The sequence below is a fragment of the Poecile atricapillus genome, chromosome 1 (genome assembly GCF_030490865.1).
Source record: "Poecile atricapillus isolate bPoeAtr1 chromosome 1, bPoeAtr1.hap1, whole genome shotgun sequence".
NCBI classification, from domain to species: Eukaryota; Metazoa; Chordata; class Aves; order Passeriformes; family Paridae; genus Poecile; species Poecile atricapillus.
In genome coordinates, this window is record NC_081249.1 from 159,677,910 (window position 1) to 159,693,020 (window position 15,111).

General features: G+C 38.2%; 1 protein-coding gene across 1 annotated transcript in view; it reads right to left on the reverse strand.

Moving 5' to 3' along the window:
- Positions 1-15,111, reverse strand: part of SPTLC2 (serine palmitoyltransferase long chain base subunit 2) — a 71,894-nt gene that overhangs the window by 31,159 nt on the left and 25,624 nt on the right. Inside the window, exons 7-9 of the mRNA XM_058829782.1 lie at positions 12,827-12,932; positions 11,792-12,011; positions 9,783-9,909 (exon numbers count right to left, since the gene is read on the reverse strand). Of these exons, the coding sequence (XP_058685765.1) occupies positions 9,783-9,909; positions 11,792-12,011; positions 12,827-12,932 (453 nt within the window). The remainder of the gene's footprint in view (positions 1-9,782; positions 9,910-11,791; positions 12,012-12,826; positions 12,933-15,111) is intronic.

A 15,111-nucleotide genomic window follows, 5' to 3' on the forward strand; every position in this document is an offset into this window, starting at 1 on the left:
ACCAAAACAAATTCAACAATAAACAAAACTAACAAAACTAACAAAAACCCCAACAAAACAAAATTCAAAAAAGCCCGAAGAAAACCACAAAAAAAAAATCAACAAAACAACCCACCTCAACAAAACCAACCAAAAAAACCCCAAAGTGGCCATGTAGCCTTCTATTCCAAATTATTCTCACTTCCCTCAAAATATAATGAAGAAAGGTACAGGTATGAAGTACTACAAAAATGGAAAGTATTAAAATCCTATAAAAATGACTGTATAAAACACAGGTTATATCCAAAGCTATAGGGCTAGAAGAGATGAAGAGTCTGACAACCATACCCAATGTCACTGAATGACCTGGGTTAACAGGAAACACCTCCCAAAACCAAACGTGGAAAAGAAGAATTAGCTCTGTTGTGTTCAGAAGAAAAAGCAAAATAATTTTCCGCTAAAATTCTCAAACACAAGAATAGTCTTCAGGGAAATATAGTGAAGTGTAGTCTGTGCAGTTTTATGGAAAAGCTCTTATTTATTAACAGTATTAACATTTACTTTGTCAGTATATTTATCCTGCCATTAGGCACATCTCTAAGAAGTTCACCATAGAGTCCATACACTGGACAAGATAGCCAAGTACTCAGCTTTAGAGCAGTAATTCAGTAGCTCTTCTGACTGAGCTTTAATACACTAGCTTCCCTATGGAACTCTTGTTCACTGGTCATAAAAATGCTATTTTTTTTTCTCCTGCATTGTTTTTTGAATTTTACATCAAACCAGTATAAAAGCACAAGGTTTTACAACATCCATAGGTCTTAATCTATTCTTCTAAAACTCAAAGCCAGTTCAGCTAAATAGAGGGATTTGTATGTCACATAAATCACAGGCAATAAGGTAGACTAAGAAACAGTGCAAATTAACTGCAGATGACTAGCAACAGTCTTCTCCCTCATTCCCTGCAGCTGCATTAGCCACATACCAAAGTGTTGCTCTTAAATTTAAAATCAAATAGGAATGCTCCAAGTGCAAGAAACACTAGCAAAAGTCAGCTGACTGGTCACACTCCATGTCAACACCTTAAAAGCTTCTAACAGCATTGCTGCTAAAGCAGCTGGACTACTGCTCAAGTTCTAGCACAGCAAGGCTTGTCATTCACTGAAAAAGATAGACAGCCAGCTATAAGGTGTCCACCTTTGGTTAGAAATAGCCAGCTTTGGTTAGAAATATTCAGCTTCATCTAGAAAGCAACAAATAGAGCTAGGGCATCCATTTTCTTACCTGGATAGTGAGGTATCCCTGAGGGGGTACCACCTGAGGGATGGGATGTGTTTGACTACCGTACTCTTTGGCAAACTCCTCTGGGAGGTGGCAGCCATAAACACTGAAGTACCATCTTCTGGCCCAATTGAACTGAAGCCAGCTCTATAAAGAAATGATGTCAAGAGTGCTATGAAACAGACTCCATGAGTTCAAGATAATAATGAGATCCTACATGGCCCAGTAACAGATACTGTAAGGCACTATGAGAAGGATTTATCTCTGCGTTAGTCTGAAAATCCAGAATAGCAGCCTAGCAGTCAGACTACCTTCTATTATGTCTCTTCATAGGAGAATCCTTTAAGAGCTAAAGAAACTGAACAGAATAATCCTGAATACCTACTTTTCATCAGTGGTACTAAATGGGACTATATGGAATGGAGCACACTAAGTTCTGAAGTTATTTCTGTCCTTCAACAGGACTTTGATATACCTCCCAATATAACACTGCTACAGATTTCACCTAACACAAGGCACAATGGGAGAGACAGGATGCTGCAAGTGTGTATGTGCTCTTTACTAATGTGTCCTAAAATGAATAATTTCACAGATCACATCTTCATACATCTTTCTGTGAAGACTCTGATTCATTCAATAAGAGGTCCTCAAGAACATTTCAAGCTCCTAGCCAAGCCCAGCCTATGATAAAACTATAGTCTGCAAATTTCCCACCAAGTCAGAGTTGCTCACATCTGCCTGTATACCTGCTATAGTAGCCATACTTGTCCATCTACAGTGTGCTCTCAGATTAACCCTAAAACTCTGGAATAATTTGAACAGCAAGGTGTTGAGCTTTCCCATGTTAGTAAGTTGTATTTGGCAAGAAGCTTCTGGTATCCTGCCACATGGAACTGCAGTGAGGTGGAGGAGCAGGCTTTGTGCCTGAAAAGGCCCAAACCCTGGGGACCTTGTCTCTCCTTTGACATTTACAGACTCATTTTTCCTGAACAGCTCTGTTTTCCAAGGATCCTGGAAAGATCAAAGCTGTGCATATAAAACCCACAATTGGCTCGATGCTGCCATGCCCTGAACAAAAAGAAAATTTTCAGGAATACAGCTATGATCCTAGAAAATACAAACTATTTTTCAGATTGGAGGTACCGAACACAGTTATTCTATAAGGGTGACACATCTGTTTGCACAGAGTACTTAGTTCTAGAGATTTTAGTTGCAGGACAAATGAGTTCTCCACCGCCCATGTAGAGCCTGAGTTTGCCAACGCACTTATATGATACAATATTAAGCTGACCAGCTGGAAGCCATGCTTGGAAGTCTTAAAAAGCTTCAGAAATATTTTACTGGCGCCTTTTTTCTTCTTTTTATTGCAATCCCAGTGTCCATGGACAAACAGTTAAGAAATCTTAGGCGCTGCTAGCCAACATGAACTTGAGAAGCATGCATACTCTGTAACACATTTTCCCCCACGTAGGCAGTATTGTAACCACAACTTTTCCACTATGCAATAATTAGGCAATAACCTGAGCATTAACAGAAGCTAACAGAAGCTTACTTGTGGCAGAAAGCAGCCCTACAGGTTGCTTTATCCTATCCTTTATCCTTCAAGTCAATTTGTCTTGAACGAAACCTCAATACCGAAATTGAGAATCCGCTCAATCTTACTTAAAGTAATCTCAAATCTCTTCTCTGGCCACATGCTCTTAAAACACATCAATTGGCATGCAGGTTTTTCAGACAGCTTCTTCCTTTAAAGATTAAATATCTCTACTATCTAAGAAAGTTTATTAATTCTGAAACATTAGCAAACATCTGCACTCTAGCAGGACAAAAGTACACATTGTAGATTGTCAAGATTGTCTGTGTTTGGGAATTTGTGGTAGGTCAACTGCATTGATGTGAAATGGCATGAGCTGACCTTGTGCCAAACGTATTTTCCATCAGAACCCACTAAAGTGGGCACGGACAGTAGCTCAGCTGGCCTGCAAGTCCCACATAGCCTAACACAGCCCACAGAAAGGGCTTCATTACTGACTATTGCCTGTTTCCAAAGAAGACAGAAACAATTATATTACATGGTCTTCACAGAAGTCTCTATACTGCAGACACTAGTGCGGTACTAGTATAATTTTTTCTGTGTAGGTGAAAGGTGATACCTGTAAAAACCCTGCTCTAGTAAATCATGTACCACATCAGGAACCACAAACTATTTCACACTAACCCAGAGAAAGACAGAAAGCACATCACCTTGTGTGACTACTCCTGTTGAAATGCTTTACCTTAACGTTGCTGATTTAGAAGCATTTTAGTTGAAATGTTGCTAACAATACAAACTATATATACTAGTAACCTGCTACCAGTATTTTCTCCTTTTCCTGTAGGAGCAGCACACCAGAATTCTGTACAAACCTGGCACCTCACACGCTACTGAGAGTAAAAAGTGAGACACACATTTTAAATCAAATGAAGTACAAGAAATGAAGAAAAATTAAATTACTTCAACCAAGCAACATTTCTAGTTGTATTTCTGCTATGACAGATCAGTGTTTAGTCTATGAAGACAGAGGATGACAGCTCCTAGCTTAACAGAAATAGCAAGAACCAGAATGTTACGAGAACAAAACAGGTGTACACTTATAAAGGTTTATAAGCTCTATACAAACACTATAACTTTGAATAAAGTCCAAAAGAAGAGGCACTGAAGAATTCTCATATTTCAATGTACAACACAAAGGGTACAACTCTGCTAATGTCTGTAAACACTTTTCAAAGCATCAAAGGCTGAAACATTTCTCCTGCCCAGCCCAAGTTAAAGCAGTCTTTCTGGAAGCTTGCCATGCTCTGTGGGAGGGAGGTAGGGGTGCAGCAACAAGCTGGATTTAAAAGATCCTCAGCTGGAAGTACAAATACAGAGAATGATGTTTAAAACTGTTAGACCCCTGGAGAGAAGCAGGAAACTCTCTTTATGACCCCCAGAGTATTTGTTTTTCCAACAGCTTCCCAGCTCAGCTTGAGATTCTCAAGGGCAGCAATCAAAAAAAAAAATTCTAAAAAAAAAAAAATTCACTTTGCTCAAATTAGTTTTGACTGTTCCCCAGGTTCCCAAGGTGATAATTTAACACCTCATTAACAAGTGCATTATTGGAGGAAATTCAAATGAACCGATTTTAATGATAATTGAATGTTTTCAGCCTCAGCCTGCAGAAGGACTATATCCCGATTGGAGTACAGCAGCAGTCACTGCTTCCATTTGAGGATCGACTGCTGGTAATGAACGGCAAAGTATATACTTCGTTTATAAATATACCATAAGCTACTTAAAATTCAATTCCAGGTGCTGAAACATGGGCTATTCCTTCATTTACTGCTTATGTCTGTACTTGCATATAATGGTTTGTCTTTGGAAAGAAAAAGGTAATGTTACAAAATGTCCAGTTTCAAGAAACCTACTGATTAGGCAGATGATTGAACTGCTGAAGTCCTATCTTCACTTGAGGGCCTAATTAACTTAATGGAAGTTAAAATACCAATTGCAGTCTTTTTCCCTCCAGAATTTAAGCAGACCATCTAAGCTTAGTTTGGTTTGTTTTTTTTTTCCCAGCATGCTTCTCCTTGGGTATAATAACAATATAACAATGGTCCTAAATTCTGAATTCAGTTATGCTCAATTCTCTGCCAAGGCAGCTGTACCTTCTTATTACTTCTGGTTATAATTGGTTTAACTGCCTTCTCTGATTTAACTTACTCAATATTGTTGCACAGCAATGGCAAGAGTAGAATTTTTATTAATTTTTTAAAAATATTTTCACTGATGAGATGGAATCCATTAATGACTCTTCACAACTGAGGTACTGAGACAAATACCAATCTGACTGTGCTGCTAATTCACTGACCAGCCTTCAAAGAGCAGTTATTTGTTTCTGATGGTTTAGCAGCTGTGATGAGCAATGCAACTGCTACCTCCACTGATCTATGTTGGATAGCAATCCTTCATTTCTATACAGTGCTCAAGACAACATTCAGTCAAAATTTAAGAGCCATCTTTGGCAAAGTCTATCCACAACTTATTCTATACATGTTGTGTATGGCGCTATGATTAGGTGTGGAATATTTCCCTCCTAAAACTCACACAGAAGTCAGTCAAACTTATTAAAAATGTCAAGAGGTATAATTACTATTACTGAGTTAAGGTCTGTGGAAAGAAATAGCTCATCTCTTTTACAAGCCATTAGTACTGCCAGCTTTAGCTGAAACTTAAAATACACCTGGATTTAAGGCTCATCTTCAGTTTTCAATACATAGGAGAGCAAACTAAGTTTCACTTCCGAAGGTGGTTAACCAGTCCCTTGGCTGGTTTCACTTTGTGTGTTTTGATTTGCCTGCATCTCCCTTGGGTTACTTATGATTTTTTTCCACCCCAGCAGTGTTACCAGGGCAACAAACAGGCTGGGTCCTGAACAGCTAAAATGCTCACAGAACTCCAGTTGTACAGGAGGCATCACTGGCTCTTATGTATACAACAGAAAGGAGCCAGCTGGATTCCCCAGTCCTAGAGAGATTGTAGCAGCAAAAGATCCAGCTTTCAACTCAAACCAAATCATTGATGCTGAAAAATTCACCAAGACAGGTCAAGTACTTAACATCATAAATCACAACAATGTCTCATTTACCATGACAAGAACCAAGCTGTCTCATTTTCCCTACAGTCAATTTAAGTATCAGCAGGAATCAAGTGGCTCTATGCTACAGCTTTCCAGAACTCCATTCCATGAATCAATTTTTCATCTTTACGTATACTATGACCCTGAAAGTCTGCTTATTGTGTCTTTTTATTATTGTTGTTTAAAAAGCTCCTTTATCTACAAAACTGTCTGACATTCATTCATTTTGTGGCTGAACAGAGCAAGAGCAGCATTCACCAAACTGCTGACAAGCATCTTCAACACTTTCTCAAAACACAAGTTTTCAACCATTGAGACTTTGAAATGGAAAACAGTTCCAAAGTTTGTCTTTGCAGAAGGAAGACTTCACCTCTCCTGCTTACCTCGCTCTACTATATATTAAAGCCAAATGTGATGATATACAAAACACTCATGTACCCTGAAATCTGAATTCTCTGAAGAAAGTCTGTATGCTCAATGTATTCAACACTCTTGAGGATGACTGTTCCTTTAAAGAAATTCTCAAAGGGATCACAGATCAAGTATGTTTTATTTAAGACGCCATGATAGTCTTCCAGCCAATTACTGTACAAGAAAAGTAATGCAAAGTAAAATAGGACAGACAGAGTACTGATCTGATACTGTAGAGGAGCTGCAGTGCTGGAATTACTGGAAGCGCCACTACCAAGAACCCGTAAGGTGGCTCTGCCATTACTTTAGCTCTTGGCATAGTTTTTGCAGTCTGGATGAAGGAACAAGTAATATATTCATATATAATTATACTGCTGTAACTGTCTTCAGGGTGGCTGAAGTCTGCTAGTTACTTATATGCATACACCTTACAAAGAATTAACAGATTAATTTGAACAGACACAAGAAAACTACTTTGGCAACTAAGGCAGCACATTTGCACATAAGCATGTCTTGCATTCTCTGTAGAGAAGCTTTTCATAGCATCTGTATGTACTTTGTTTGTGCTGCCTCCTACCAATATCCTATTTAGTCACTGGCAACTTGCTGGAAAAATCTGAAAGGAGACATTGTTTTTTTTTAGTTATGTAAAGTTTTGGTAATTACAGCACCTTATATTGTAAGTTTAGAGTCTTCAGATGATTCCTTAGATTTAGAAATAACCTGAACAATTAACATATTCTTGCAAAATGATATATACAAACCCTTTCATCTTCAAAAACTACTTGGGTCCTATTACTTATTCCTCAGCTACAGACTATCTCAATCTAACACGACAATTTCCATGAAGATTAGATGCCATGAAGGACAGCAGGTTTTACAAATAGCATGTGGTAAAAAGAAGCAGGCAGACAAAGAAGCTGCAAAGGCTCTTTTAAAGAAAGCATTCTTGAAGCTATTAAAAGATTTAGCTGTGGTCCAAAACATGAGGTTGGGAGTTAGCCATCTACTGTTCTGATTCTGGCTCCAGCTCCTATGCTGTTGTAAAACCATTGCCCTATCTCAGTTTCCTTTACCAATTTGTTTGGCTTGAATAACTTAAAAGCAATGAATTCTTTGTAGTACACGGTCAGTTCAGAGGTGCTTACCAGTGACCAGTTTAACATTATTTCTCCACTTGTCTTTCACAGTTAACAACTATTACCAGCACCCATGTATTCCTTATTTATTCATTTATTCAAACCAACAGCAGGCAGTGGTCCTCCAGAGCCCCACTTGTAATTTCACAGAATCCGAACAGAAGTTTTTCAGTCAAAGCCCTTAAACAAAGCAAAAAATTTTGTCATGCTATCACTAGTCAGCTGCTTAGTTCACCCAATTGAACTTTTGCCAACTTTGTCCACAGAAAATGTCTACAAAGTAATATTATTTATAAAGACTTAAGGCAATCTAAAAAATGCAAGACTGGGAAAATGCACACTGCAGAAAATAAATATAAAAGCACTTTCATGCAGAAATCATCCTATGAGGTTCTTATTTTAACTCAAAGTTGACTTAGATGTTTAAAAAGCCAGTAACACTTTCACGAGACCTGTAGCTGAGAAATCATTTGAGATCTGACAACAGGGTTCTGGCTATCCAGTTGTTATATCCATCACTTATGAAAAGTGCTAAAGCTTATAAAGAAAGTGGACATACAGAGACTTCTTGGAAACAAGAAACCTATCAAACACCAAAACCACTAATTTTCTCGTGAGAATGCCTAGGAATTCTGGTACTTCTTGGCACCCAATCAGCAGGATGTAGCTCAATATGCATTTTAAGCAACATGAGAACAAAAACGATCTTTTGAGTATATTTTTTTTGCCATATTAGTTCCTAATCTGGTTTGCCTTTCAGCTCAGATAAATCTTGCTGGCATAATGGCAGGAGAACAGTGTGGAATGGAAGTTACTTCCATTCTCCTGGCTTGAACAAATACCACACTGTAGCCTCTAGAAAGAGACAAAAATGCCTGAGTTTAAATACTGCAAACAGAAATCAGTTACACATTCCTTGCTTCCAACTTCATTAAGCAAAACAGATACTGGAAGAAACCCAAAACAAGCAATGCCTAAGCAGATCACAGATTGTTGGCAAATCATCAGCTGTAAAAACCTCAAACAATTACTTCCAAGACTACAGCAAGACAACTTTTTGTGTAGTGTGAAGCTTGCTTAATACCTGTACTGGAGAGCAGGGAGTCAACTCCTGGCTCTTGGTACAGGTCTCTCACATGGACCACTCGGAAGCACTCAAAGCTAGCAGAGACACAGGCTGCTGCCCAGCTGTACTTGCCTCATTCATGATGTCTCTACTGAGGAACAAACACCAACTGCTGGCACTTAACTCTGTTCTCAGATAATATAAGCAAACCAAATGAAAACTGTTTTAACAGAAAAATTCTCAAGTAATTTCTCCAGTGAGCTTTTCCACTGTAAGTTATCCAACAGGTTGGTTGGTCAGATGACGCATGTTCAAAAGCCAGTTTTTCCAGCATACACCACCACCACCTCGTGGCCAGATGCCTCAAGCTCCGAGAATTCAATATATACTGCAGTTAGAATTCTGACAGCCTCCAAACTAAATGCTACCAACAGATCCTTAACAAACTATATCGGCATCCTGTGTGAGCTGCTCACAACTTTTCATTTACATGTGAAGAGGGAAAAGTAAGCTACATGCAAACTGTACCATTTCAGTTTCAAGGCAGCTTAAAGAGCTATTTACTTCATGCTGTAACTGAAGGAAGCTGCTACCCATATGCAAATGAGACAGAAGAATCTGTCAATATGACTTTGAATGCCCAGATAGTATAAATTGCCCTTTTTACTTCTATAATGAAACAGGAAAACTAAGACAATAAAGACAAATATGCTGAATTTCTTCTCCTAGTCCATTAAAGTTCACAGATTTTGAAAAATGCCTCCAGCTCCCCAAGTTAAAAGGGATTTCAGACACATTTCCATGTTTACTTTAACTGAGAAGCAAATATCAAATTATACTAGAGATGAAAACTGAAAGCACTGTCCCTGCAATAAACCAGGACACAACTGTAAAAGATACAACAGCAAAATATTCTGAAAGCAATGTCTAAAGTGAGGCAAATAACAAAGGACAGACAAGGTAAAAAAAAGAAGGTGGCTAGAATAGCTTGACAAAGAACAAAAACCAGTACAAGAAAATAATGTGTCTTAGAAATTACTAAGATGACTTACCTCTAGCTGAAAACTTTTTATGCTGTTATTAGGCTGATCTGCCGAGCAGAATTGTAAACTGGTTTACTGACCCAGAAATTCCAACCATAGAATTACTAATAATTATCCAAGTGTCCACTGAATGTGTTATCTATCAAAGCGATGGAGGCTCTTTTTGGCTTCCCCTTGCTACACGCTTACTGCTAGAAAGACTCACCAACAGTTGTACCATCTTCACCCATAATGCACTTCACAGAGGTGATGATTTGCTCCACAACAGGAGGTGACATTGATGTTGCATACGCAGCACTGTGAGAGTATGTCCTGAGGTAATCAATCAGTTCCTAGCAAAACACAAGAGGCATCAGACATAGCCTTCCCAGCACTCGGAGAAATGCTTCTGTCACATCTTTAATCACAATAAACAGGGCACCACAAAAAACCTCTTTCAGAATGCCCCATAAGAGAACAGGTATCTCAAGGAATAATTTTACGCTACAAGAAACAGCAGGGACATGACAACTCATAATAATGTCACAGGGCAAGAATGTGTGTTGATCAGAGACAAATGTCTATGACAGACTTGTTTAGCTAACACCATCAGCAGTGGATTGCAACAAGGCTTTGCATTATGTTGCATTACTTGAGCTGTGCCCAGGGTGAGTTTCACAAATGTTCATTATAACAGTGTGAATATAAATAAAATGAAATAGTGGGGAGCAGGATCCATAGGTGTTTATGGATAATGCTCAATACATGTATTTCCTCCCCAAAAAACACCAAACAAGGGAACAGGTCACAAAATCTCTCTTTCAAAAATTCATCTGCACAATATAAATAAAGCAGTAATTGTAATTTAAGAGTGCACAAACCCCAGCCTAATCCTTGTGCATTTCCCACTTAAACATATATCCTATTTTTCTTAGAGGGCAAAAACAGCTCATACAGGAACAAAGGACCAACATACCTTACATCTAGGCTGCTTGTTAACTGTAACAAAATCATGCTAAAATATTATAAACATCAGTATGAATACCAGAAGAGATCCTGTCTTTTGCTAGCATAAAATGAACAATGACAGCTCTGTAGCTATCACAAGCTGCAAATGTATTATAAAAACATGCAGAAGTTTTCTGTTGCTGTCTGCCTAGGGTCAGAGTTAAAGGAAAGGAAGTCATAAACAGACTTTGAAATAAACTAGGTAAGAAGATTTAAGGGCTCTTACCACTGAAGCAATCCCTCAATCAGTAGCTAAAAAGGTTGCAAAGGACTTTTAGCTGCTTTACCTTATGCCATGGAGACAATCCCACTAGCTCACTACCTTTGGAAAAAGATTTATATGACTTTTTTTTTTCTGGGGAAGTTGTTGAATTAATTTTAATCTGTAGTAAACACCCTACAAGGAATATCTCCAAGTTCCATCTCCATTTGGATAGCTGAAAGTAATTATCACAATTAAGATGTAAAAAATTATTGTCCTGGTAGGAAAATGGTAGAATTTTACCCTCCAACAGAGCTTAGAAATCTGATCTGTGAGATCAGATATTTTATGATATGAGAAAGGTGACACAAGGAATTGTCTACACCATCCCTCTGAGGATTAGAGGTTTGGCAAGGGCAACACTTTCTAGCTGTACTTTTCAAAAGAAAGAGACAGTAGACAAATAAAAACCCAAAACAAACAAACAAAAAACCAACAAAACCCCCAAAACCTCAAAGAAACAAATTACAAAAACAAACAAAAACCAAAATAATCAACCAGCCAAAAAAGAAAAAGGGAAAAGTGTCTTTTCAGAAAGCAAAGTGCTTTACACCCAGGGAAATCAATTCTACCAGACTAACCTAAGAAGCTTTTCCCCCAAATGGGTTGAAAATCTTAAGCTTTTGGCATTTTTCCTTCAAGTCCATTAGAAGTAACATCAAGAAAACCATTTCCTGGCTCCTAGCCCTTTCTAGGAAGATATTACATCACTACTGTACATTCAGCAAACTCAGATCATCACTGACCATGTGAGAACTACACACACAAGGTCTTACAAGGTATTTTACTAAACTAGACTCTTCCACACTGCTGACTTTCACAGTATTAGACAGCAGGTAAAAGTATGAAACAAATAGACAATAGTGTACTTGAAGAATAGATTAAATTTGAAACACTTAATGAAGAATTCCACCAGCTGCCTGAAATGGACTTTACCACCAGCCATGAGATTCCCAGCTTTTTACCTTCTTGCCCCCAATGTATCCTCCTGCAGCTCCAAAGCTTTTGGTGAATGTTCCCATCATAACATCCACATCTTCAGGATTGAGTCCAAAATACTCCACTACACCCCGGCCACTGGGACCCAGAGCACCTATACTATGAGCTTCATCAAGGTACAGATAGGATTTGTACTTCTTCTTAAGGGCAATCACTTCAGGCAAACGGACTATGGATCCCTCCATACTGTTGAGAAACAGAAATTCAGTATAAGTTGATTTAATAGTTGGGACCACCTTATAGAGCCTAAATCACTAAGCTTTCATTTCTTCACTCTTTCAGTAATTACAGACACTTAAAATTTGCTAGACCCATCACAGTCTGCAGAGATGCACCTCTCCTCCTTGCACTGGGGCCCAGATCTCTGCTTTCTACCTGTTCAGCATCTCTGGGATGCTGACACACAGACTAAACAGTAGCAGCAATGGGAAGTTAGGGTGCAGGAATGTGTTCAGTGATAATTCATTTATAAAATTATCTCAGTTTTACTTCCACCCTAATGTCAGTATTCTGACTTGACTAACTTACCTGACGTTTCTAAGAACTGACTAGGCTTTTATTAGTAACACTCCAAAACACCACATTTTGTACTGAAAGTCACTAGGATTTAAATGCCTAACACAGCTATGGCTACTGCTCCTACTCACTCTTAGCAAAAACGTAAAATTTGAGCAGACCCATTCACACTAGCATAATCTGGTGAGCCCAGAAGGAATGGAATGGACAAACAACTTAAGACCTCAGCTCTGATATAAATAATTTTGATTAATTAATTTCTACAATCTAATCAGGATGTGGGAAGCATTGTGATAACACAAGGTGCAGCTACAGTTCTAGCAACAGAAAGAATGTGAGACATACACAGTGTAATTTAATGCGATGAGACTCATGAAATAACTATGAAGTGACAATATTCATAGTTTGATTTGGCAAAGAAACCCAAACACTAAGCATTTAGATCTCATGTGGAGGGTCTTAGGAATATAAAGAATAGTTTGTACCTGTATATTCCTTCCACCAAGATAAGAATTTTTTTCCAGGGCCTCCGTGTACGAGGTTGCCCATGCACAATAGCATCTTTGAGCAGCTTCTCCAGGCTTTGCATATCTGCACCAGAAATTACTGTTAAATGGTACCAAAACAGCTACTAGCTTGAACTTTGACATGACTAAAGACAGCAATACTCCAGAAAGGCACAAATTGCTCCAGCATGGAGAACAGACCATATGCAAGTCAATAAGCACAGGCTTCATCTACCTACAGGCCCATGGATGAGATTTAAGGATATAGTTGACTGTATGAGCTGAAATGAAGAATTTCATCATTCTAAACTAAAAGCACAAGTTAGAGCACTAGGCACAAACAAAGAAAAGGAGAGGGGAGAGGAGGGGAGAGAAAAAGGAAGGTATCTCATTCTGATGAAAAGGCAATTTAGGTAGTAAGAATGTCCTTGTGGATAGAAATAACTCAGAATAGAACAACAGAATAGAGCTAGAACACACCAAGTTCAAGGATAATAAATTAAAGATAAGTAGAAAATAGATCAAAGTGCAGGAAAAGAAGCAGGGCAAGTATACTTTTTTATTTATTTGTTTAAAATTGAAGGGATTGGAAGTGGGAAAAGGAAGCCTCTAAAATAAAGGAAAAAAGGAAAAAAAGAGAACCACCAGTGTTGGAAAGAGGACAATGTTCAGCATATCAGAAACTAGACAGATGAAACTGTTAGTAGAAACATATTCTGAAATCTTACAAGCTTTGGTTACAAACACTTGATGTGATCCTAAGAGACCTAACTAATGTGAACAAATACATGCATGTGGAATCAGTCCTGAAAAAAAACTCCAAGGAAAGGAGTTAAGATGGGATTAGTCAAAGCATGAATCCAAGTGCTGAGCAAGAGACAGATATAAACACTAGGGCGTGAAAAAGAGCACAAATTAATCATGAAAAGAGAACTGATAGACTAGGGCAGATGCAGTGGCAAGAGGAGCTTGTGAACCAGATTTAGACTAAAAACTAAAAGGCAATGTAAGTCAGTTAATGGACTGTGAAAAGACAGCTAATGTTCAAAAAGTCAATGATGAAGAACTCAGCAGTGTAGTCCCCGTCTCCAGCAGGTCTCTCAATGAAGGAAAGGCAAGGTTAGTGCACTAAGGGAGAACAATAGAAAATAGACTTCTACTCTAATCTTTCAAGAAGGAGGGGAACATGAGCCTGAACCTAATAAAAAGGACAAAAGACAGAAAAAGGCAGGAAAAAAATAAAAACATTGTACAAGGAATTTAAGGGGAATTTTTCATTCCCCCACCCTTAATTTCTAAAAATTTGAATATGAATGAAGCCATTAACATCTCAAGAAAATGACAATAAAAAGACAGCATAGAGTATAAGAAGAGTAGGACACATACAGAAATATGAACTGATCATCATCTTGACAGGCCAAGACCACTGTTTGCATTTTGCCTTGATTCTAATCTGCCATTACATTCTCTTCCACAGAAACTCACCATCTATAATGCTTCTAGAATATCCCACAATTACAGCAGGGCTAGTTTGTAGCCCATTCCCACAAATCATCTTTTTATTTAAGTCTAAGTCCTTCTCCCCACAGCCAGAACTATGTTTGTCACCAATCTGAAATTCTGCAACCGGATGCAATGTTCGGAAGTATGTCCATACAAATGCAGAAGTTGAATGCAAATCTTTTGTTACCTTGCTCAGCAACCAAAATTTACGAAGAATTAAAAAGAAAAAATAAATGTTCCAACAAACTCTACTTTTTTGTAAAACTAATTATTCAAATGATAGAAAACAAGAAATAGTGAACACCAAAGAAACTGTAAGCACGGAAGAGAGAATCCACACTATCAAGTAGGACAAAGAAAGAAAAATAATTGCAGTCACCCAAATTTTGTTGTTACCACCACACACTTCAAAGAGAGCGAGAGTCACTGTGATCTCAGAAACTGACAGTATAAAGAGTATTAGGAGTACCTGAAGAAAGAAGGTAGTTCTTACTAATAAAGGACAACTGTGGACCTAATTTTTCAGTTACAGCCTGTCAGTGGCTGATCTGTTCCCAAGGGAAAGTCTCTTGAGAGTATCTCTCGCTCAAAGACTGTCTTTGTAAACAATTTCATTTTCTCAAAACAGTTCTGTACAGCTGTGGTGTGTTTTTCTCTTGTCCCACCAATAGGACAGAAAGGTGGTGTTCCCTTTACCAATCATGTTAAACCTGTAGTGTAATACCCTATAAAAAGCTGAGAAGTTCAGATAATAAAGGCTT